The sequence below is a fragment of the Fringilla coelebs genome, assembly GCF_963513975.1.
Source record: "Fringilla coelebs genome assembly, chromosome: 6".
NCBI classification, from domain to species: domain Eukaryota; kingdom Metazoa; phylum Chordata; class Aves; order Passeriformes; family Fringillidae; genus Fringilla; species Fringilla coelebs.
In genome coordinates this window covers 35,155,573-35,181,522 of record NC_140034.1, presented here as the reverse complement: position 1 = coordinate 35,181,522, position 25,950 = coordinate 35,155,573, and the positions used below count along the sequence as shown (strand labels likewise).

General features: G+C 37.9%; 1 protein-coding gene across 6 annotated transcripts in view; it reads right to left on the bottom strand.

Annotated features, from left to right (window-relative positions):
• SIPA1L1 (signal induced proliferation associated 1 like 1) overlaps positions 1–25,950 on the bottom strand; it is a 199,622-nt gene that overhangs the window by 18,856 nt on the left and 154,816 nt on the right. For 4 of the 6 annotated variants that reach the window (XM_084208669.1, XM_084208668.1, XM_084208672.1 and 1 more), the window contains 6 exons: positions 22,432–23,008; positions 21,051–21,325; positions 17,293–17,568; positions 9,216–9,365; positions 4,598–4,731; positions 1,821–1,939 (listed from right to left, as the gene is read on the bottom strand). In XM_084208669.1, coding sequence (XP_084064795.1) covers positions 1,821–1,939; positions 4,598–4,731; positions 9,216–9,365; positions 17,293–17,568; positions 21,051–21,325; positions 22,432–23,008 — 1,531 coding nt within the window. The remainder of the gene's footprint in view (positions 1–1,820; positions 1,940–4,597; positions 4,732–9,215; positions 9,366–17,292; positions 17,569–21,050; positions 21,326–22,431; positions 23,009–25,950) is intronic. The other 2 variants (XM_084208671.1, XM_084208673.1) reach the window with 1 other exon arrangement.

Below are 25,950 nucleotides of genomic sequence, written 5' to 3'. Positions count from 1 at the left end.
TCCTCAGCAGGAATGTCCTTTGCAAATGACCTGTAAACCATCACTTAACTAATGTGAAATTGCTTTCCAAAAAGCAGAGCTGCATGAAAAAAAGCTTTAATGTAATGCTTTTAAATTATCCCATCAGGTCATGCCAGTGCCTGGCTGGTTTGTATGTCCTGTCCTTGGTTACAGCCCACTATTACAAAGAAATTGAAATGTCCTTAATTTCATAGCGGGGGAACATCCCATTTCCAGAAGAATTTCTTGTCATACACTTACTGCTCAATAGCTCATCTACCTTTGGGGTATTTATATCCATTTGAATTCCACTGAACCTATCTAAGTTCTTATCTACAGAATCAGAAATGAAGCAGTAGGCAACAGACCTGTTGGATGACCATGTGGCCTGGGAAAAAGGGAATTGATGGAAAGGAGACTTATAAGTTTTCTATTTGTCTACCCATTTTACTGAACAGACACAGAGATCCTAGACAAATATAAAAAACAGATACTGCTTCTGCTTTCAGAAGGAATTAGGGAACAGATGCATAATGAGAACAAGGAATCATCAGCATCCATGTCTTTATTTAATATAAAGAAAGAATTTACAGGAAAATGGGGGAATATGAAGTTGATCTGGACTCCTAGTAATCTCCAATTAAAGTTACTTTTCTTCATTAAGAACTTCATCACTTGCCCATCCATCTGTCCACATAATAAAGATTTACTTTAACAATGACTAAACCAGAATAATGCCAGCATTAATAATTCCAGTATTGCACTTGGCACTCAAGCTAATGAGTTATGTACTACATCACTATGCATTCAAATACATCTCATGAAAAACAGGTCAATCTAAATTTAAAAACTAGTCTGTGCTTCTAAGAATACGAAGACAGGTGTGTTACTCTTCGGGTTTCTTTGGTATTTTCTTCTTTAAATAATAAACGTGTTGTTATGAATTAATCATCTAAAAGCAACACCGCCAATTTCATTGAAAGAATAATGGTGGCAAGCAGGAGCAAATTAAAGACTTGGAACCAATTAAAGGCTTTCACACATCTAAATAAATGCAAGTAATACTTTCAGTAACATCATATGCAAGACAACTCTGCATTTTAGCTTAGTGTACAAATAAAAAGAAGCAATACAGCTTATTGAGTAATTTAAAGTTTAAAGTGTACTTCTTTTATTACGGCGACTTCAGTAATTTTCAATACATTTTAAATTTATGAACTTTACTGTATTTATCTATGTCTCTGTATACAAATTGGGAAGTGACAGTCTCCACAAAGGTATGAATAGTTAACTCTGCAGAGACAGAATTTACTATTTAGAACTTCAAAACAAATAAAACAAGTAAGCTTTTTTCAGCAGGATTCCAGGAGACAGACTTCCGACAGTGTACAAGGTATGTTATGAAAAAGGAGAAAATACAAAATTAAAATCACCATTCTGTCTCAAAGCAGCAGCTTTCTGGCCATTGCATTAGAAGATACACTAGTTAAACTCTAAGTCTTACATGTGAGGTTTAGGAATAGCTTTTCAAATGTCTACTAATCCTTTACTTCTCACAAGATAACAGACAAGAGGTTGCCATTCAACTGGCAACAAATCTTTATTAACAAGTAAATATTTCAGTACACTGTGCTGTAGGATTTAGGCACCAACAGGCCTACTCTGCTGCATTCTCCAAGTTCAAGTAGGGAACTGGATCTTTTTTCTTTGCCTTTTTTTAAATTGACACTCTAAATATAACTTTGAACAACACTCTTGGTATCAAGAGCTGGTAGAGCAAAAGCAAAAGATGAAATAATTCCTTTGTTAGGATAACTTACATGACCCTGTTTATTTGGAGACAAGTGTACCACAGGATCCTGTCTCATCAGTCTTCCACTAGGGCTCTCTCGGAAGGACGGCAATACTTTTGAGACTGCTGGGAGATGGCACGTTGGCTCTGCAACACAGCACACACCCATGGACTGAGAGAGCAGTGCTACAAGCTAAGGAAAAGTCTAACCTTATTCTACACTGCAATTCTTCCAACACTACCTTAGCCAAAACCAGGCACATGTTGTGGTAGAACACAGGGGAGGAAGTAGGGGCCCATTCCTGCCTGGTGTAAATCATTAAGGCTTCATGAAAAACCAGCTGCCACCATCCTGACTTTTGTTAGAACAACCTGAACAGTATCATGTCCCCACTGTCCAACAGCGCTATATCAGAGCATTTAAACAGTAGACTACTCCCTTTCACAGGGCATTGACATTGGATCTCTAAATGCTTGATACCTGCTGACAAGAGATTTAACAGTCCCAACACCCACATTTCCTTAAATGGCATTCTATGCAAGGCAGGACAATAGCAAGTCTACAGTGAGCCCATTTTCCCTAGTACAACTACTACACATATTTCTTACCGAAGTTGAGGTAAATAAAAGCTTTCTAATTGAAGAGAGTGCAAAAAAAAAAAAACAAACCCCAAACCTCTTGACATAATACTATATTAAACACTGCTGGCTGTGAATATGGAAACTGCTTAGATGTACAAAAGGAATACTTACTAAACCTGACAAAAGTGAATGCAAGTCAAATCACTCCTCTTACATGGACACTCAGAGGAATGCACTTTGCCAAAAAAACTTATTTTCCCAGGAGATAAGTGTGAAGGTCTAGAGGGTGTTCAGACACAGCCTGTTAGGTAGGTAATTGCCTTCTCAGAGCCCAAGGTCAGTATTTTAAAAAACTCTCTCAGTTATGAGTTTTTATATATACTTCTGTGTATATTCTGCACTTCTAAAAATGCTCCTTTTAAGTAGAATATGTGCTGAGAAACATCAAGTACTTAACAATATCCATTGTAAATAGCAGTGTTTTCTCCACCACAGCTACAGTTTGTTCACCTTGATCTGCAGCATCATGAGCTTTTTAAAAAACAAATAAAAGCTGCGAGTTTTTTAAAGAATAATAATCATAATACCAGTAATAATGTCACCATCAAACTTGATTTCCCCTGGCAAGGGGTAGTAAGGAGTGTCAGTGAACACAGAACAAAGGTGCTCTATAGCAAAGGATAGACCAGGAAGGTGTCAGTGTGTGGATTCACTACACCTAAAGCCTTATTTACCCTGAGACAGATTATCCCAAGTGGAAATGTACTTATTTGTCAAAAACCAAACTTTCACCTAGATTCACCACACTGACAATAAAGTCTCTGATCAGAGATGCAGCTTCCAACTCTATGAATGCAGGACAATACACAAGAGATAAAATACAGGGATTTTATGTCACTGTGCATTTCTCATCCTTTTCCAAATGCTGGAGTCATGTTTCCTACCATGTAATTTTTTCTGTTCTTTCTGGCTTTATTTATTTTGCTAATATATTGACACTTGACACTGTAGAACAGAACTTGCTGGCAGCTCCACTCAGTGCCAGCACCAACATGCAACTGTTGGTCTGCAAAAGTAATGCTGAGCAAAAAGATGGTTTTTACATGCGTCATTACCATCACACAGCTTCAAAACATATGCGATTAAAATTGTTCTGTCAAAATGAAAACTGCAGATTAGTATAATCAAGTTTTTTACTGAGAACGATGGGGGGAGTTGTGAGGGAGGGACTGACAGATGGCTTTGATAACAGGGCACAGCTTACTGAGGTTGTGAAGGTGTGTGAACCAAGAACATCTTCAGAACCAGAGGCTGGCAGCAAATGCTTTAAATTCCTCGTGTCACTGAAGTGTATTCTCCCTTGAACAGTAGTCCATTTGTACAGTGATGCAGTAAAGTGATGCAATAACAAAGTATGGAATTGTTTAATCTAGGGTAAAAAAATTTAGAGAAACACAATCTAGCAACCTTGGCTGGGGTCATCATGCTGGAAAACTGCTGTTTGTAGATAGGACATTCTCACTGGTGTCAGTCTTACGGGTAATCCTTTCAAGTCAAGCCATAGCTGTAGCAAAAGGTCTATGTGCATGAAATTCAAACGAAGGCCTAACAATATAAATTCTCACTTCCTAGCTGTTTTATGTAGTTTATGTGTTCCCTCAGCTGACAGCTTAATTGCCATGTGCAATGAAATGTATACATTTGTGGAAGGTGATTACCTACTTATAGATTTACTTCACTATTTAAACTTTAATTGCATTTTTTCCATTTTATACATGGTGTTTTTATAGCTTCAATGATCAAACAATCAATTTGCATTTATATAGCACCATTTGAAAAGGAAGCATCACTTTAGCAAACTAAGGAAAAACTGAACTAAGCCAAGCCACTCAGGAGAGCAGGTAAGGTCAAACAAGTCCTCAGCAGCAAGACAAATTAATAAGCGTGTCTGCCCAGCTGCTTCTAAAAGGACAGAATGTTTCAGGGTAAGAGCATTAAGGCAGATTTAATCCCACAATCAAATAAGGAAATTAAATCAGTTCTTCCTCAGGTGATTCTCCTAGGTCTCAAGGAAGCAGACTGCAGCAGCTTCAGTGCATGCTCCAGACCTAATTATTCATCCCGAGGACCAGGCTCACTTTCCGAGTGGCTGAAAGCGCCGCGCTCGGGAGGGTTCTGCGAGCGCCAGCCAAGGTGGCGGTGCGGCCGAGCAGCGCTGCGTACCGTACGTACCCAGCTGGTCAGCGATGCTGTCCTCGCTCCTCTGCCAGCTGGGCGTGGACTTGCCGCTGCCGCCCGTGTCCGACTGCGTGTTCTGCCTGTCAATGGAAGCGGGGGATCTGCGGCTAATTCCAAACCTGTTCTCCCCAAACACAAAGCAGATAAGCATTTTAAATATACATAAACCTCACACAAGGGAAAAAATGAGCACTTTTAAGAAGCCGGTGTCAAACAACAGGGCAAACCAATGCATAGCACAAACGCTTGAGGGATTTAAAATGCTTTGCTATTTCATTTTTGTGGTAGCTCTCCAGACCCTTTTACCAGCTTTAATGCATGTGATTACAATACACATTAATTTATTGAGCATCCTTGGGCAAGAACTGCTTACAATGCTATAATTTTAAAAAAAAAAACAGATCAAAACATCAAGAAAGAAAATTATGAGTTTTTATTTACACAGATGTTTACATGAAAAGGTGACCAGACTGTTACATGGTAGCAGAAAACCCAACACAGTGCATAAAATGTAAAACTTTGTATAAAAACCACATAGGCAAATGAGGTGTGTTTAATTGGGAAAAGATCAGACCCTTTCAACTACCTCAAAGCACTACCTCAAACTAGTCAAAGAAAGCACCAAAAAGTTTGTTGGGACAATCCCACGGATCTCAGCCACTTCCCTGGGCTCCAACCAAGAGAGTAATAAGGTCATACCTCTGGGTGATGCAGACATACTTGCCAGCAACATGGATTTGTCTGGGACAATATTAACACAGCCAAATCTATAAAGTCGACTCTTGAATATGGATTCTCAAATCCTGGGGTTTTATAAATTCTGTAAATTCTTAAGTTATTTGATCATAAAATTATTTGAGTGGATTAGTGCAAACTAAATATAGCTGTAAGAAAGTAGTGGGACATACACCTATTGCTGTAAAAGAAAGCATTCAGAGCAAAATGAAAACTGTTCAATGGATTTTGTAAATCCTGTCAGAATAGGCAGATCAATTTCAGGATCAATAAAGACAGAGTAGACTCAAGGAGATCAAGCTAATGACAAAAGAGACACAGAGTGCCCATGTGCCACACTGAGCCTACATGCCTCATATGCCTAAAAGCCTGTAAGACTTGAAATCTACAGTTCTGTATAACATATAAATCTCTTATAAGTCTGCAAGAATTATAGCTGGGTTCAGAAATAGCAGATCAATCATTAAGAATTCATCAAGAATAATGCATTTCTGAGATTTTTATTTTAATCAGATATACCCTGAAGGAAAAAGAAAATCCTTCAACTCTACATGCACAGAAGAACACACAAAATAATTACAAGCTGATATATCATCTCTATATCAATGAGTTTCTCTATCTGTAATATCTAATAAAATGAGACAAAATTAAAGAGCCCAGATGTGCTGACTACTCACTCTATGAGCTACAGGCTGCCCCATGCAACCTCCAATGTAAGACACCTTCCCAGCTGTCAGAACAAGCTCAATGTGGTCATCCCACTTGAAGTTCACACACGTTTAAACTCAAATGAACCCACCACAGCAACATTATACGGCTCAGAACAACAAAATCCCACTCCCATCCTCAAAGACAAGCAGCTGGAACACGCTTGTAATGTGCAGCACATATTGAAATTTCAGCCTTTTAAAAATTCACCTAAATGTGATCATACTTCCCTTTTGTTCACTGCTCCCTGATACAGCCAGCATACATTTTGATGAATTAAAAAAAGTAAGGAAAACCTGTATATATCTTCCTAAGTAGGATTTCTCTTATCAAATACTTAAAAGAAACATGATAATTTCAATACCAACATAAGATATGTATAAAAAGTCTAAACACAGCATTTCAAAGGTGATTGATTTCTTAAACACTGATCTGTGGTCTAACTTTTAAGATTTGTAAACAAACTCTCATGGGAAGAATATATTTTCATGATAAAATAACTAGAAGCTGGCATCTAAAAGAAAAAGCCAAACCCCAAACAAATCTTGGTGCAATGAAGTTGCATTGCATCAGTATTTTGCCTTCTCTCGTGATGTCCTCTTACCTAACCTCCATTATGTTCAAATGCATACAGGTTGTCTATGTATAATTAAATTTTACTTTCTACACTAATTTATTGTTGATGCAATAGCAAATGCACAAACACAGTGTAAGTGTACAGAACACACATGTATACATTAAGATCAATATGGATATTCTTGAAAGCAATGAAGTTTTTGCCTAAACTCAGCTTAGGATATGGATCAATAATCTAGAGGCAGCAATTAATGCTCATACCAATGTCTGACAGAGGCTGGACTCACCCATTCTTCTGGTCAGTTAAATTTCACAAACTTTCTGATTGTCACACAGTGTAACAATAAATAAACATATGTGCAAATGGTGAGGTTGAGATTTCCTGCACTGGGAAATCTCAGAGAGTGGTGTGAGTGGAAATGAGTAGAAATCTCACACTGGAACTTGACCTCTGGAAGATTACCTTCAGGACATGGCTGCCCCTTAGCCCTTATTCCAGCCCATCATTCTCTCTAACATCTTAGCAACTGAATGTTCCAATTTCTCTCACCTATTTTAACAACACATCCAGGGTAATGCTGACCAGCCCTGCCTGGGATACCAAACACTGCAGAGCTGCCCTGAACCTGCTCTTTCAGACCAGTCTCAACAGAAGATGAACATGGAACTGCATCAGCTTTTAGTAAAGGGACAGACATTAAATTGCTTCTTGAGGTAAGGAAAACATTCCTTCACAATCACATTTTTCATGCTTTTCATTTAGGTAGATGTTTGGGAAATCCCGAATAAGTATGATTCATGTGTACAAGGCCAGTATGAGAGGCAAACTGCTTTTCTTATAAGAATAGAACAGAATAGTAAAATAATTGGAGTTAAGAAATTGGGGTTTTTCTAAAGAGCATCCAATAAGGAACATGCAAAGTTCATGTATTAATTGCTTGTTTCATTATTCCATTTAAACTGTTTTCTTGCACCGAATTAAAACTTCAACTCCAAAATGACAGCATAGTCAGTATTTCTAGGACACATCTCTGCTGAAACTTCAAAATTATTGAAGAATGCTGTAGTGAACATGTGTTTATAATTAACTTAAAAGATGGAAAAGGGCCAGGATGGGTGCTGGGGTGCTCTGGGGACAATCCAAAACAAACCTTCAAGTGTGTCTGAAAATCCCTTCTTAATCAAGCCGTTATGGCTGTGATGGTCCAAGGACATATGGCAGCAATACCTTTTTTGTAGTGCAAATGACGTGGTTGGAAAAGAGCAAATGATAATGGGAGCACGAGCTACTCATCAGAATTCAAGGTAACACAGAAATGCTGCTGGCCCAACGTGAATCAGCCAGAAAGTCTACAGAGGATAAAAGAGGTTAAGTGCCTTCTCTCAGCTGCAGAGCCCTGGATACACCTATATCTACTGTTTCCTCACAGCAAAGTTTAACAGGTTTAAGGACAAATCTCCTAAAGTCAGTAAGATTTAAGCACAAACTTAAACAATGACCAGAACAGGCCTGATACTGTCATGAATCAAAGCCTTCATGAAGGTGGGCAGCAGAGAAGAGATTGACTCTTCATAAAACATCAAACTGAGCTGCAGGAAGGACAGGGGAGGACAAATCTTCAGTGCTGTGGAGCAAGAAGCAGTACTTTTTCAAACACATGCTCAGAAAAGTGTTCTCTGGGCTGACACAGAGCACCTAGAAGCAAAAAACAGTGCCCTTGTACTAAGCAGTTCTGGACAATGGCATTTAATCCTACTAATAATATATTTTTTAAAACAAAGATATTTCTACATTATAGAAGATCCAGTCCAAAATTAATTACACACAATGACCTGCAAAGTACTCAAGAATACTTCAGAGGGAAGATTTGCAGTGTGAGCTATCAGCAGTTTTGCCCCCTTATCTTCTCTATAGGAAGTAATTTGGAATGTAGTTGACAGCTCTTCTGCTGCCATATTTTTGTTCTCTACTTGGAGATCTTTGGTTTATTGGTCCTTTTGGTGCCGTCTGAAAATGATACAGATTTAATTTCTTCCTCTGCAAGTTGCCCCTTGCATTGACACTTGAAGATTTCTGGAAAGTTGGAAGCCTAAAGACAGAATGACTGTGAATTTGTGAAAAAGAAGCTAGATGTTGATTAATTAGCACTTTTGTGCCTACACATCTTAGGTGCATTCAATACTACTTTGCTTCCACTATTAACTGACTGCAAAGTCCCAAACCTATTACTTCTTTTCTTTTAGAATCTAAACCTGTGAAAGGAAGCAATTCGCCACATGAAACCAGCACCTTTAATGAAGGTTTTTAGATATATAAAAGTCCTTCTGTGTAGTAACCTGAGCAGCTGTAGACTAGGATCAGAGAGAGCAGTTAGGGTGCAAGGTAAAAGTGGAAGCAAAGGATTTTTAAAACTGGCTTTTTCAAGAAGCATGACGGTGTTATTTGAAAACAGCCATGGTTTCATGCATGTAAACAACAGCTGACAGGAGCCTGCGTAAGCACTCCTTGAGCACACATTACAACGAATGGAGCAGAGAACAAAACATCTGCCCAAACAGAAAAGGTAAAAAGTCTGGTGCCTACCCTTCTGGCATAGATTTTTGTCTGTACGTGCCTCCAGTAGAGCCGGTGTCACTCGAGGAGGATAAGTTGCTTGGAGAGTTCCGGCACTGCTGCGACCTCGCTAAGGCGATGGAGGAGACGGTGACGTAGACATCGGAGCCAGGGGACAGCCTGCTCGGAGCAAGGGAAGCCTCACATCAGCAGGATCACACTGCAAGGCACGCTCAACAACACCCTGCAAACTGCCACAGCTGCGAGCAATGCCATCGTGGAGACAGCAGAAATCCTATCAGCTGAAGGATCTGACATTTCCCCACTATTAATCTACTGGAAACCATGAAAATCAGCTGTAAAACCCTGGATGCAAGGGAAGAAATAAAGGCCAATGTGGGAAGAAAATTCTGGCATGCACCAGGAAAACACTCTGGTTTCTAAAGTCTGTTGTTACAGATTGATTGCAAAGAATAATGAAACATGACATTCCTCATCAAAATACCAAATAGAAGAAAATATTCCTAATTCTCATAGCAAACTCTTGCCTACAACTATAACAAAATGTAGAGAGCTGCCTATGCAAACTCTTCCAAGAGTATCAAGCTTTCCTCTATGCCACCAAACTTGTCCACATTAAAACACAAAGACTAAAAAAATGCAATGCAATCTTAACATATTATCTTAAAACTTAACATTCTAATACAAAACTATCTCAACAGATCAAGAACTCTGTTTGAAAACGCAGACCTCAGTCACATAAAGCCTTCACCTGCCAGAATAAGCATACAGCAAATAAAGAGTCTAGAACTGCAACACATGCAGCTGGGCAGAATGGCTGGAAGCAGCCGGCTTATATTGCCCAACTCATATCCTGTTTTGTAGTCAAAAGCTTTTTTAGATAACTGCTATCTTTGTGCATTTTGTTTCCCAAGCCCCAGCAGAACTCACTGCTGTTAGCTGGCTCTTTGTTCTTACTCAGTCGTGACTGAAGCTATTCAAAAGTTTTACAGTGATTTAAGCAAAGTTTGAATTATGCCATTCACAAACATCCAACTCCTACTGTGAACAAAAGCCTTTATTCATTTTATCTAGGAAAACAGTAATTTGCACAAGCTAAATAATTTAATATTTGAAAAACAGATAATTACTTCAGTGAAACATATAGATAAATTGCCTCAGCACCCAGCTCGGGTCTTGGGCTTCAGAAGATCTTAGCCTGGCCATTTAATCTGTATCTCTAAAGGAGTGGCAGATTTTAAATTAGCTCTTACCACAATACTGTAAAAACTTGAAAAATTTAAAAAAATCTTTTGGAAATTAAAAATAATTATTGAACTGATTAATGGTCCTTATATATGCATATGTATCAAAACAGTGTGTGTATTGTGCTCCTAGGTACTTTGCAAACAAGCAGTAAACTAACAAAACCTTAAAATGGAAAGAGCAGTACAACTGGATCAAACATTTTCATCATCCGGAATTTCATGAAGTGCCTATAACTAATAGTAACTCTTTTTCTGAGACAAAAAAGGAATTAACTAAGGCCTGACCATGGTAAGTACTACACCAATTCCAGTAATGCCTTTCTAGTCTACCAAACATATCTTAACTTATCCCACATTTATCAAGCAACTATTCTGAAATATTTGTTTGCAAAGAACATGGCTGATGGCTTGAAAACTTGGGGACCCATAAGCCAAGAAGTTTATTTTCCCAAAAGCACTTCTCTAAAAAGAAAAAAAAATAGTTTGGCCACGCAAAAATGCACTTTCATTAGCATTCGCTCACATATAAAGTCACACACATTTAAACTCAGTTACACTTGCAGAGCAATACACAGTTTAAAATTATGACCTTTTTTTCCCAATAATAAATTGGAATTGATGGCAAGGAAACCAATTACTTCTCAAATAATTTCTTTGAAATTCTTTGAAATTTTTTCTGCTGAAAAATGCTTACATTTTCATTTCAGATTCAGCTATGTCTTTTCTTTTCTTCCTATGCCTTACCAAAAAGTGACAGCCCTGTTCAGAAGGAACTTCAAGATTTCAGAACTATGTCATAGAGTTCTAACTCATTTACAAAGAGGAAAGACCTTGAGGGCAAACAAAATTGTATTATAAATGTGGTCTGAACAATAGAGATGAACAACCAGTCAGGTAGGACATGGTTTTATTTAAAGCAGACGTATATTTTTGTTAGTACAGTTCACAATTGCACTAAAACGCACTAATACTAGAAGACATTTCATTTTGTGTGAAACATATAACAGGAAAGAATTTAAGAGCAAATTAGTTCAAATTGACTTTTTGAACTGCTTTGAAATCTTTTGATGAAAGGCACTTCCCAAGACAAAAGGTGTATTGTGTTGTGTTAGCAGTATGCTCCTATAGCTAAAATAATATGAGCCTGTCTTTTGTTTATAATTAAAAACCATACTAAAGCAAGCTCTTATCTATTTCAAAAGAGTTTTAAAAAGAAATGCCAAAATGGTTAAGTGCATGAGTCCCACAATTGAATTTAAAAATAGGCCAAGCGTCCATTACGTTAAACAGATACAATTACATTGAAGTCAATTGAACTGGGATTATCCCATGCATGATTTAGTTCTAACAGATCTAGTTCATCCTGAAAGAACTGGTTGAGTCTTGCCAAGTATGGGAAGAAGATCATCTTTTGTGAAAGCAGTGAGTGGAATAGGCATACATTTATTTTGTTTAATATGACAACACAGACTTTGAAAGCATCCATCTTGCTCTTAATAAATTTATTTCCATGTCATTAGCTGTAATTTTCCCCACGTATTCATTGTGCATACGTATGTAGTACACACATCAGAAGAAAAGTGTCAGTCTAGGTCACTTTGTGCTATGGCCTAAGGCAGTCTAATTACAGGATTATACACAGGTGCCTTTTCCTGTAAAACTACAGGCACAGGGACTATACTCTGCTACAACTTCTGCAAGAGCCGAAGAGCTCAGAAGCAAAGGAGGGTCAGGCTGGCAGAAGAGGGAAAACGGCCTTACAGTCAGGGCTGAGCTGGTAAACTGAATTCTAACTTTGTGCTTGCTGGAGCACTCCAATGTGACCACTACTGTTTTTGTTAATGACAATTTTTCATTTGTTGTTCCTAATTTTAATTTTTCAAAAGGTCTTATTTGATCCCAAGGCCCACTATATCTCTGAGCTGCAATCTTCCTGAAGCAGCTGAAGTCAACTGAGGCTATAATTTGAATATATAAAATATTAACAATGCTGGGCACGCTTCCAAATATGAGATGGCAAAAATAAGCAGAACAAGTAATTAGAACATAATTTATCTCTCTACCTTTGTTCTTAATCTGAAAAGGGCCAAAGACATCTCTTCTCACACAAGAATTTTGAAAAGTAAGTTTAATTAATACCCATGAAGCATTCAGAAACTATAGTAATGGGCACCACTGTAAAGCTTAGAGGGGAATTAGTAATGGCATCTTTACAACAGGATTTGAATGTCATCCAGTAAATAAGGGACAGAGTAGTGAAGAGGAAAAGAAAAATTAAATAGCTCTTCTTTAATGAGCTGCATCCACTGTGTGAATTGAATGAGGCAGATGTCCTCTGTTATAAGAAATTTGTGTAATTTAATCAAAAGAAGCATCTGAATATACAGTTACAAAGAGTTCTGGAAAAAAACAGCACAGCAAATCTTAATTCTGGCATGCTTACCTTCCATGTGTTTGAGTTTTACAATCCTAGTAATACTGCAAGCCACAACAATTTCCTGCAAACACCATCTCAAATGCTCTCATGTTTAAAAGAAAACAATCCATTCAATTCAAAGAGGAAAAAACCCAGCAATTTTGAGGAAGGGGATAGTGAATGCAACAGAAAAGGCAATTATGCTGTCATGTTGTACCTTCTCAAGTTTTTGGATTTTTTTCAAGTTGATCATCACCTTTCAGAAAACACATATTGTAACAAGAAAACAGAGGCAGGCAGTGGGACACCAGATGAACAGAAGCATTTGTGTATGAATACACTGAACAAGATCTGTGGCTCCAGGGATTATAGAGAAACTTATCCTCTCTGCTTCACTTCATCCAAACATGAATTACACTGGACCAAGCAAGCAGTGATTACTCACTATCCCACATGACAAAAGAGCAAGTAGGAGGCCTAGAACTACCAAGAGACCAATTAGCAGGAGCCTGGATGAAGAGACAGCAGCCACAGCAGTACAGGTGCACCCAGCTCCAGGCAATCTTACAGAGCAGACAGCCAGGGGACTGTCAGACCTGGTAAAAAGAGTCTTCCTTTACACTTGTAAGCATTTCTTATGTTTATCCTTGTCCCCATTGATGGCCTTTGTCAAACAAGAATGGCCAAATCTTGACATGACACAGCATGGCTCTTCTCAGATGTTTTTACCTTGCAAGAGTTTGGCTGCACAGGCATGAATACCAACAAACCTCTGGTTTTTCCACTGCTACATCCAGCTCTAGGTCCCAGAGCTGGTAGGAAATATGTGGTATATAATCTCATGTTAGTACATGTTTTAATTTGAAGAATGTTTTAAGAATGTTTAAATAACAAATTTTCAAACCCCATGAGGTAGGCAGTGCGTGTACTACAATGCTGACTTGGCAGGAAGCAAGATGAGCACAGACACCTGTTTGTTTACATTTGGAAAAATACACTGCAGCAGATAAGGATTTTTAGGTAATATGGGAACAGTTTAAAACAGAATCTGCCTGCAGGAATTAACCTATAAACTACAACTGGCATAATTACTATCACTGACTACATGGCATCATTCAAATAAGTATGGAGTCTTAGGGCAAGACTGTACTTCAAAGTCCTCAATGTGACACAAAACCAACCAACAATATTGTTCTAATACTTCCATACTGCGGAATTTTACTGCCAGTGTGTGACTGCAGTCATGTTGTAATTCAGTCTTCCATTTGGTTTAAAATATTGACTGTGCTCAGAAATTTTCTAGTTAAGAGCCTGGAGCTTTCATCCAACAGTATTCAACTGGAGACTGAAGTGCTTAAGTCCAGACTTGAGTCTTCAACATGCTTTCATCACTGATTTCCACACTTTTTCAAATGTCTGTCAATCAAGTTTTAGTTAAAACTGGTTCCAGCTTAATTGACAAATTAATTAAGAACAGATAATTATCTACCATGATCTCCTCACCTTTCCTTGAACATTGTTTCTTAATATAGTGCAGAAACCAAGTGAACAAAAAACCTGAAAATGGGGGGGGGGAAAAAAATCAAGTACTATAAATTACATGTTTGCCAAAAACATTAGCTCTGGTTTACTCCACACACATGTGGTTTACTGTTTTTTCCTTAAAATAGCCTGATATTCATTCTGGGTAATAGGCTATATAGTATCCCACGTGGTAATTAATATTGTGAAATACACCATAACTTGGAAATTATTGAATTTATATTATTAGATTTTGTAGTCTTAATGTTGCAGTAACATTAGAGATTTATTTTAACATTTATAAAGTTCTGGGTTATTTTTCCTACTTACAAATACCCACCTATATCAATAACGACTCCATTCAAGGTACTGTGAAGATCAGGGAAAATAAGCTAGTACAATGGATAGATGAAGATAATCCAAAGAAGGTAAATTTAAGTACTCTGCTGGACTGGGCATCTGTCTGCCTTCTCAGATTGAGGGATTGTCAAGCAACACACTCTCCCACCTACAATAGCAGTCTCTATGGGGAGACAATGTTTGGATGCATATGAAGTGAAATGCTCCTGTTCTCAAGATTGCTAATGCAGATTTTATTTCTTTCTAACATACTTAAATGGACTAAAGGGAGCAAAGCACAGTAGAGCACCATCACTATTGCCTGCACCAGAAACATGCACAGATTTCAGCACCTCCTCCTCAGTGTTCTTTAGGGTAAATATGAAAACTAGTGGTGAAAAACTGAGACAGCAGTTAAGAGGGCTATGAAAAACCACCTTTGATGATTTTAAGGCTTTACACAATAAGAAGTATCTGAGCTTTCTGAAAAGCAAAGCTTTTTTTTATCATGCAAAGACAAATGAGTCTTGCAGTGAGGTTATTGTTGAGGTTTTCCCCCTCCTGTATTGCTTTATAATGAAAAGAAAAATTATTCTTCCCTTTAACTGGAAAGACATTAACCTTATGCAAGTGATGATATATTTAAACTTGATTTACCCAAGACTAACATATTTAGCAGACCAGAAAGACGACAGAAGACACTTTTCAAGCATCCAGAAAAATTCCCAGTGAAATTTAAAAGCTACTTTGATAATATACTTTCAAGGATGAAAAATCCAATAGAACCCTTTTTGAATAATAATAAAAAGAACACTTAAAAGAATGCCTAGAGGACAAAAAAAAAACCAACAAAAAAACCCACCAGCTCCATGCCCTGAAAATGAAGGAAATTAAAAGTCAAAGTTTCACTTTTTGAAAACAAATACTGACTAAGAAAATGTGATTTTCACTTTGCAAACATTTATCAGGCCATAACCCCCCCTCTAGAAGCCTCCAGAGACTGGATAAATCTTGAATGCCTTAGGTATGTGATGCTGCCTGCGTACAATTTTATGCACAAGGAACACACAGTTGTTAATACCCCTTCTCCCAGGGCAGCCAAAGGCTCTCTTCGACACGAGCCAACTCCAGACTGCAGCCAAGCTCTCTGGTTAATGCCATGATGAGATGGAAGCATCTGGAAAAACCAGCAACTCAACAGAATTCAATAGTCTGTCACTGCCTTAAGCTTTTCCCAGATATTACTGCGCCTCTTGGAGCCCATAAGGAGATTGTTCAGCACTGGAGAGTGCAAAAAACGCCACCAGCTCAGCTGCTCTTCCTTCCAGTTCAGCATCTGCCTGTCTTTAGCTCTAAGATGCAGATATAGCCTGTAGCCATGTAATTTTTATGTTGGTCCAAATATATAATTCGAGAATCAAATCCACCATTTCAGTGGCTTCTGCAACCTTTTTAACAGACAATCTAGTCAGGTCATCTATGAAAAATTATTAGTGCCTTCATTGTTGCACTTTTTTTCCAATTCCCACAGATGGGAGCTTTTTAAGTATATATTTAAGAAAAAGAAAGTAATAATATTAAGTCCTTAGCAACCACTGTAATTTCCTAACAAGGTATCCAACACAGAAGTTTCAATTTCACCTTGGTAGTTTCTTGGTCTTGGCTGTACCATCTGTGAACATGTTTTTCCATCCCCAGTTCTTCAAGACGTGAAAAAGATTTTAAGCTGTTTCATTAGAGCTCTCTTACATTTTCCACAATATGCATCTTATTATCACTGCTTTGTATTTTTCACCCACAAAGATGATCAGAACCTATCTAAAGCTTCTTTCCCCAGGAATTGTCCAAAATAAGAAATACAAGCTATTAACTTGCTTCCCCTCCACAGATCTCATTGCAAATGCAGAGACAGATTTGTATAGATAATCAAACCAATGACAATTCAATTGAATGCTATTGAATACATATTTTTCTATGAAAGAATAAAAATACTGTTACGTGATGGCCCTGATACCTTTATCCTAACAATCGCTTTCTTGTTTAAAGAACTCAAAACAACAAAAAACCCCAAACCACCCTGGAGAAATCCAAAATTAGAACAGTTTTTCCTCTAGCCTAAAATGTCTGAACACTGAACACTCCCCAGTCAGATAAATTTCCTTCTATACTAGTCAGAATCCTCTTGCTAAAAACCCTGTTAGATACTATTTTTGCTTTGGGTGCTTTAGGCAATTCCACAAGCCTATGAATAAGATGAATTTTTTATTTACTTTTTCAAAATGCTGACGTTCATGAACACTTAGCTCTAAAACTCTGACTGTAACTCATTTAAAACTTAAATAACATCACAGCAGTTTCAGAATACCATCCAACACAGTGAAACATCCCACATTTTGTGGTTAATTGTGCCAGGAAAGGTATTTCCTTTTGATTATTGTTTCACTCACAGTCATGCTGTCTTTTGACTAATTAAAACCAAGATTAAAAGCAGTCCTCAGATTTTTAGATAAAACTCCTGTGCTCAGAGCAGCAATGAAAAACCATTTGTGAAGAAGACACGTACCTGCGGCTCTCCAGTGGGCGCCCATCACTAGAGATGCTTCGGGGAATGTTGGCTCGTTCCGGGGGTGCCATTTTCCCTTCTCCTTTCCCAGAGCTAATCCTAGACGGCACTGGACTTTGGATTTGAGATGGCACCTGAGCCACATGAGGTCCCTGTCCTTTGCTCGCATTTCTCTGCCATTTGTTATTATTTCTGAAGGGAAATTTGAATTCATATGACATTCCTTCATTCACTTTGTACTCCATTACTGGCATACGGTAGTTTTCTGAAGAACTCCTGGAAATGAAGAAATTAATATGCATCTATAAAAAATAAAAATATGCGCCATATTCACAAGAAGGGAAATCTGAAGAAAGAAGCTGAACAATTCTATGGAAGTATGAGATTTTCTTTTTAAGAAACGTTTATTTAACAAATTTTAGAAGGCTCGCACAAGAAAAAGGACTAATGATGGTAAGAGTCTCTTCATCCTGGTGAGTGATACACAACAGACTACCATGGACTCTGCCTTGCTGGCCTTTCCCCTCTGATTCTCACACATTAACAACCCTGTTGTCACCATCACTGAGCCCTAACCCAATGCCTGTCCTTGTCTATCCCTCCAGAAGAGTTTACAGCCATCCATTCCAGCATTCCAGTTGGTCAAGCTGATACTCTCCATCTGATACTGGGCTAGAAAAGCTAAAAAAAGATGTGTGAGAAGGGTATCTCCCCTTCTTAAAACCATGTGTTTTAGAACTTACCTGCACCCAGACAAATAAGACCTGAAATGTTTGTTCTTTTTGAGACACACCTTTCTGATGCACAGACATCAAAAGACAAGAGTCACATGAAATAAGGCACTAGACATAACTTTCAAACACCTTTGGCTTTGGAGTACCTCAGTTAATAAATCTGCACATTATGAAAAGACTTGCTAGAAACTGTAGATGCCAAATCCCAAAGATGCCCATTGCTTCCTGAGGAACAGCACAGCATAAAATTCTGACTAGAACAGGACATAAGCTAATGCAGCCCACATAGGAAGCAGGGCAAACTTCTGCATATATTTCAAATGAGGCACTTGGAAAAAAAGATGTGATCTTCTGCTTCAGTAAGGATAATTTTGGCATTTCTCTTGACAAATGTGTATATATCTGAGTGAATACTGAGTATGTTTTATCATAACTACTTTATCTACATACATCACTCTCTAATGGAAAGAAAAATAAAAAACCAGTGCAAAATTTTGAACCCATAGTTCTTCCTCTAAGCCATTTCATCATTAGGGGTGAGAAATATTAGTACATCTTCCCCGCAAAAATCAAAAAACAAGACAGAACTTGTTATCTGGCCAGGCTGACATGAGCAAGTTGCGTGGTTTAATAGGAACAGACAAAGTGAAACAGTCAGTGCGGAGGTCTTGCTGCCCACAGTATACTCATTTTGTAGTTTTATGCTGGTCTACCCTCTAGTCTTAATGTCTAAATTAAATTTTTAGTTGGAAGGCATGAGATGTGCTTCTGAAGCACATGTAGGTCAGCTACACCTGGAAGTCTCCCAGGCCACTCTGATGTGATCCACTGCAGACTAGACAAGGATGAGCAGGAGATAAGGCCACTCACAACCGAACCACAATATTGATAATTTATATCCCTTCTTTCTTTTCTCTTCATATTTTGTGTCCCTGCTATTCTTTCCCCAGGGCTTATGTACTTGGTTTGGGTTTCTCTTTTTCCCCCTGCAACGTGCTTACAGTTTAACAAGCAGGAATGCACAATGTCCTTAGTTTCAAAGTCGGCAATCAGCCCACTAAATGAGTTCAGTGGCAATGTTTTAATAACCATGGTTTAGCAGTGACTTAACCATAACAAGGCCTGCCCCTGCAAAGGGCATGAGAATGTGAATTGGGGTATTTGGATGTATTTTTGCATCACCTACCGATCTTGTACATGTGCCTGTTGCCAAGTCAGCTTATGTAACTGCACCCCAACTTCATGGCAACCAATTTATTAGGAGAGGAACTGCTTCTCATATGAATGTAGTATTCCAAGCAGAATGCATCTTCATTTTAGTTATGATCTGCAGAATTTACTGTAGTAGAAATACTCAGTGACCTCCAGAGGACATAATGAAAGGACTCCAGTTGCAGAAATCTGATTGCCAAAAGACAAACTGCTTTGTGCAAGTACTTAACTGAGGTCTCTAGTAATACACATAGGATAGCTACAAATTCAAGACACAGTTCTTGAACTGTTATGATTTTGGATAGAGTAAATGGGGTGATCAAGAGCTGCTTTATGGAATTTCATAACTAGCAATAACCCACCATGAACATTTGCTCACTAGACAACAAAACTCTGAGTATTACAAAAAGTGCAGTCATTTCTCTCACTGCTATGGATTTGGATGCACTAAAAGTAAGCCTGTTTTTGGCTGTACTTAATTTAGTTCAGAAATAATAGGATCTGTGCTTTCCACACTGATTTTTCTGCTTTAATCCTTTCATGATGATTGCAGCTGAACTTTCCATTTGCTCGGGCTGCTAAATACTGCTCAAAACCTTTCCAAATATCTCATGAGTGACCTTATGCCACTCATCATTTTAATCCCTGACATGTATTCAATTTTCCACTGACAGCTAAAGGACAAAAAACTCCTTTTCTCTCTGCTCCTCTTTTGCCAGCATTTACGAAAGGAGTTCATGTTGCTTGCAGTAAAAACAAACATGGATTTTTCTTTTACACAAGTACCAGGTCTTTTCTCAGAGATACAATTTCATATAAATATAAAAATATGTGTTAATGTTCAACTCCAGTCTTAAATACACAAAGATTTTGCTATTACACCTACAAGGGTATAGGCTGATTAAAAAAGAGCAGTACAAAAATGGTCTCTTGGTCTCTCATTCCCAAGAATCCTCCGAACTTTGGTAACTGTACTAGCTTCTTGGAAAACCTATCCTAAGCCTTCAGCTAGCCTGAGGGCAAATTTATTCTATTAAACATCATTCCATTTTAATCATACAGCAGCATTTCTAGGATACAAATACAGGATGTCAGAAACATGCGATTACTTAGTGATGTGGCTGAAGGCTACAGACAACGCTGAGAGTTCATAAAAATTACAGCTTTAGTGTGAGTTCAGGAAAAATTCAGGGACTTGTTTTCTGATGAAGCACCAGTTTTAAACTATAAAAACAGCAATATAATTGACATGAGCTTCAGGCTTAATACAGATGCAAGTGAGAAAGATGCAACAAGATCTATGGAGTAAAGAAGAATTTGCAGCAATTTCTCTGGCCAGATCCGTACCTTTGAAAAACCCTCATCATTTACAGCCTTACTTATTGTGGAAATAGAAGCATGTAGGTCTATTCCTAGCTTTCAAGAAATATATCCACAGGCATTAGAAACTACCAGCAAACGGGAAAGCAGGCAGGAATGTGTACAATCAATTTTGATGGATGCTAAACACACAATTATGACTAAAAAGTTGTTTGATTTCTCTGTTCAATTCCATGGTTCCATTAACTTCTTCACACACCTTATTATATTTAAGTATTCAATGAATATTTGGGGGGCATGGAGATATGTTATTATATTTTAGTATTCAATGAATATTTGGGGGGCAGTTTTTCCTGCTCTCTTCTTCCAACCTTTAAATATTGGACGCTATATTATAATTATACCAAATTTTTTTTGAGGCTAACACTCTACGGTGGTTCTCCCCACAAAACAAGATACAATTTCAGAGCAAACACAGGGACTGCAAAATACCTGCGTGGTGTGCAATCCTCATAGGGAGGGACAATGACGACCTTCACTGTGACTGATGTCCTGAGCAGATCAATCATTTGCTCGTGGCTCAGGGTGGCCACAGCCACCTTGCAGATCTCCACCAGGCGGCTGCCCTGGCGCAGCCCCGCCTGCCAGGCGTAGCCGTAGGGCTCCACGTCTGCCACGATGCCCTCGTAGTTCACGTGGAAACCCAGCTGGCCCAGGCCATTCCTGCGCAGAGTCATCTCCACGGTTTCACAGCCCTTGGTCACAAGCTGGGAACGGAAATGTAGAAGGACTTGAATGCACTGAGACACCTCTGGGGCTAACAAGAGGTTTAGGGGCTCGAGTTTTGAACAACCAACTCCCAAGGATCATGGTGGGACACGATAAAGGGATATATATTGCAGTGCTAGGTACATAATCAGCTGAAATGAGTCCTGTTGCTCAAACTAAGATTTTTCAGTAGAATCTGGTTACTCAAGTTCTGCCTTGAATTTTTACTGCAACCACAGGAATTTTAGAAGATACATAGCAGCGCACAACAGAAAAACACATGGAGTTACACAAGCACCTTTGTCTTTCACGCTTTAGTAACCAAAAAAACATTCTCCATTTCTGGCTGTTTCAGGAAATGGCAAAATTACTTCTCAGTCAGAATGTGGTAGCACAGTAAACTGGGGACTATGCCAACTCTTCCATGTACCATGAGCATCAATGTCATCAAGAGCAATTTAATAGGACCTAGATTTCCTTTTTTTCTGGTTGTTATACAACCACATTTGTGAAATTACAGGAAAGAGAGTGAAATGCAGCACACTGTTTCATAACTTAATTGGATATAAAATGAGCATGGACAGATGTTTTATAGGGAGATACCATGATTCACTGCATTTTTAGTTTATCACATGCATTCAGAGTATATCTGAAGGTTGCAGTGGGGATTGGGACTGCACCCTGCTGGCAACATAATAAGTTAGTCTCAAAGACATTGCAGATTCATTTGAAACAAGATCCAGCAAGTCTGTAAAACAGAGAAAGGGAAGGAAAAACAAGGAAAAGCAATAATGTGACACTTCTGTACTTGTTGTGTGGGAGCAACTTATGCATCTGAAGGACCCGGTCTTTTTAATATATCTTTTTACTATATTAATACATTTTTCACACACACACAGCCAGCTGAGACTAGTTGATATCTGATAAAAGTGAAAGCAATACTCAGTTTTGAGAAATATAAGCAGGGAAGTCCTTATAAATTTCGTGATAAAAAGTTTAACCAGTTTTAGGAATCCCAGGCATTATTTAAATTGAAGCTTTACTTGGCCAAGGGGTGTGAGGAGAAAGCAAAGAAGGGGAACCAAACAAGAGAACACGTTCTAACCTCCAGCCTTTTGACGATCTCTTTGATGTCATCAATGTTGCTGATGAAGCTCTCCAAAGAAACACATTCACCTCTCTCATAGAATATTTTGATATTTGTGTCTGTTGAAGTCCACCCTATCACATCTCGACAGGAGCAATTGAACACCACGCTTTTTGTGTCCTGTTCAATGAGGACTACAAACTCATTAGAGATGCCTAGGAGACAGTCTATTTCCATACCCTTGCTGTAGTCTTTTGCATGGACACTCCAGACAATAGCACCAGAACTATAGATCTCTGCTCCTGGATAAGGTTTGGACTTTTCCTTCTTTTTTGAAGCAAGTGAGATGAAGGGGAACTTGCCAGAAGGGTCAATGGGTGTGTTGGTGACATTCTTCTCTGCCAAGTCTTTCAAGTACTCTTGCCGGGTCCTGGTGGCCATCGCACGGAACTTCTCTGATTTATGAGCAGCATTCTCTGCATTAATGACTTTGGCCAGTAAGAAGTCCCTGAACACATTTGATTTAGGAAACGTCACACCTTTTGGAATAGGTGGGCCAAAGGATGGTACATCTCTGGATCTTGTCACAGCAACACTAAATGAATTAAAAGAATAAGAAACACAGGGTTTCACTCTAGGCAAATTCAGCAGGTTTTGCTTACAGACAATACATTCCCTAAATTTTTCTTTTCTCAGCAATATGCCTAAATTTACGTATTAATGTTGCCAGTGTGGAGGTTACACCCCCTTTACTGCATAAACAGAAAGCCACTTTTTTGGACATAGTCATTTTTGAGTTGTTCCCAGTCCCACAGCTTACAGAGCTTCAAGTACAAAACTGTAGGGTTTTGGGTTTTTTTATAAGTAATCATTCATGTATGGCAGTTATGAATTTTGTTTGGTTTTGGTATAAAAAGAAAATTTCTAACTCACACTATGAGAAAGGCTAGCTTAAGAATGTAGTACTTAATGCTGAAAGCAGTGCCAAGTGTGTGATCAACACTAGAAATATAGATTAAATGAACACATTAAAAAGATAAAGGCAATGAAGTCATCTCACAAGGCCAGTTCCACTAAGAAAATCATCTGGTGACTGAATGCATATACACATCACATTACTGTTTTACATTTCTGGACTGAAAACCTCACTAGCTGATATTGCTTGACTCCGAAAATACCCAAAATAGGAAACTTCTGAGAAGTTCAGAGATACACAGTGGAAACAGATATGTTCTTTTTCAACTCTTCCTTTTAGTTGCTGCACCAAGTGATGGACTGACAATTAGATTGCCTTAGGCAAAAGGGACCAGCTTAGCTATTCTCAATTGTCAATTCACTTTTGATATAAATCAGGTGTAAGTTGTTTGGAACCTCTGAAGATTTGACATTCCAATCCAGTATCATTCACTTGGCAAACTATCTTAAGAGACTGAAACTCTACTTCGATAGATTTGTGACAAGAAATATTCCAACAGTCCAAACAGGACTTACCACATATCTGTAACTAGATCTGAAAAACCATTAACTAACTTTGGCCAAGATACCATGGTAATGGAAATAAAGAAGAATAGGATAAAACTTGATCACATTAGGAAAGTATGTGGTGTTTCACTTAGAACGCTGACTTGTATTATTTTCCCATTTTGATATTACCAGAAATCTTAAACATAATCAGGAAATTTCCCCCCAGAAAATGAGTAATTAAGATTTCAGAGTAAACCTTTTGAGGAAGCATATAGGAACACCAAAAATAAAAATTAAGTTACCCAATCTACAACCCTATCTTCTGGTTTTGAGTGGGAGGGTGTTTTGTTTGCTTCTTTTGCTTTCGCTGTTCTGAATTGCTTGGAGTGTTTTTTTCCTTTGGTTTTTTGTTTGCTTTTTAATTACTATATTTTCTAGCAACTGATACTGAAAGATATAATTACTGTCATATTTCCTCCCAATGTATACCAGTATATCTCAAAGCATGCAACAGGGGGTGCTCATGAAGCAACTGACTCATCTTTAGTGGTCCTGAAGGGTCTGTTATTAAGAAACGGAAGCTGAAGCATTAAACACAATTACTGGATGCAATGAAAACCTACCAGAAACTACCAGTAAGATTTTGTTTGGTTCAGTTTTCAGTGTCATGAATCACAGGGATAAGAATTCAATCTTTAACACATGCTAGAGAAGTTTTAAAAAATGAGCAATGCTCAAAGATGCCAGACTTTTGAAATATTGTTTATCTTAGTTGGGAGAGGGAATCACTGGCCAAGACAGTGCTTAACTTTATTCCTTTTATGTAGTTTTAAAATATAAATTCCACTACATTTTTATGCTATATGGCTTCCTGTTTTGTCTAGAATTATGAATCCATGAAACTGTTCCAAATAATTCAGTGAAAGAGAGGTCAAACTTACTTTGAAAAGTCTCCTAGAAAAACTTTTCATAATAGAATTCCACAAATTTAAATCAAGTGTTTTCACTGAGAGGACAGGAAAAAATAGTATTTCAATCTTAAAGACAGAACAGAAAACATACAATGTTCTGGTGGTCTTGTGCCTCAAAATGACCACTGACATTCTCCCAACTATTTTTCACACTGTTTCCCCTCTCCTTAAAATTTAAGCCTCTACCATCACTAAAGCCAAAATTACCATTAAGCAACCAATGAGGTTCCAGCCCTTATAGTTGTAAACACTTGAAAAATGAGGTGATTCAGGAGTCTGAAGGCCAAAAATAGAACCCTCAGGTACCTGAATTTATTACAGTTTAGTAAGTATCAATCTTTCCCATGCCTTTTAAAAGGAAGGAAATATACGCAGTCAAATTACTTAAAGTAACAGACAAAAGCAGAGCTATGTTGTAATATGCAATTCAAGTGAAAGATGCATCTGCAGCCCTTGTGGATGCATTTCCTACGTTTCCTTTGCTTCAAAATCACTTTCTGTACAGGGTAAGAGCTGAAACATATGTCTAAGAGTTTAAGAACAAGCTGTGCTCACATAAATTATGCAACAGTTGAATTTTTCAATAAGCAGCCTGAAATAGAGTATCCACATGAACATTCTTAGTCCAGGAGAGTTAATACATGCACAAAGTTCAGCATCAATTTTAGAAATGCTCTGTGAACTTTACTAAAATCTTCTGAGGAGAGAAAAGCCTTTAACCCAACAAAAAATAAAGAATACATCAACTCATACACAGCAGTCTTAGATTTTCCTCTAAATAAGCACTTGCCTTAATAAAATACTTAAATGAATATTTGTATTTCAGCAAAAACAAGTTAATTCTAAGGCTATCTCATTTCAAGATACATGCTCTAAATCCACTTTTCTGACATTTCATATTTTAAATGAAAATGCTTTATAAAAGTTGTCTGAGATGAATTAATATTTAAAAATGAAAATACTCAAAGAGTTCAGTATATAACAAAGGTAAGAACTTTCACTGATAGTAAAAAAGCATAACTCAGAAATGTTTCTATATGCTTGCAATTTAGTTTAAAAAATTATACTAATAGGAATATCATCCTGCAATTCTTTATTACAT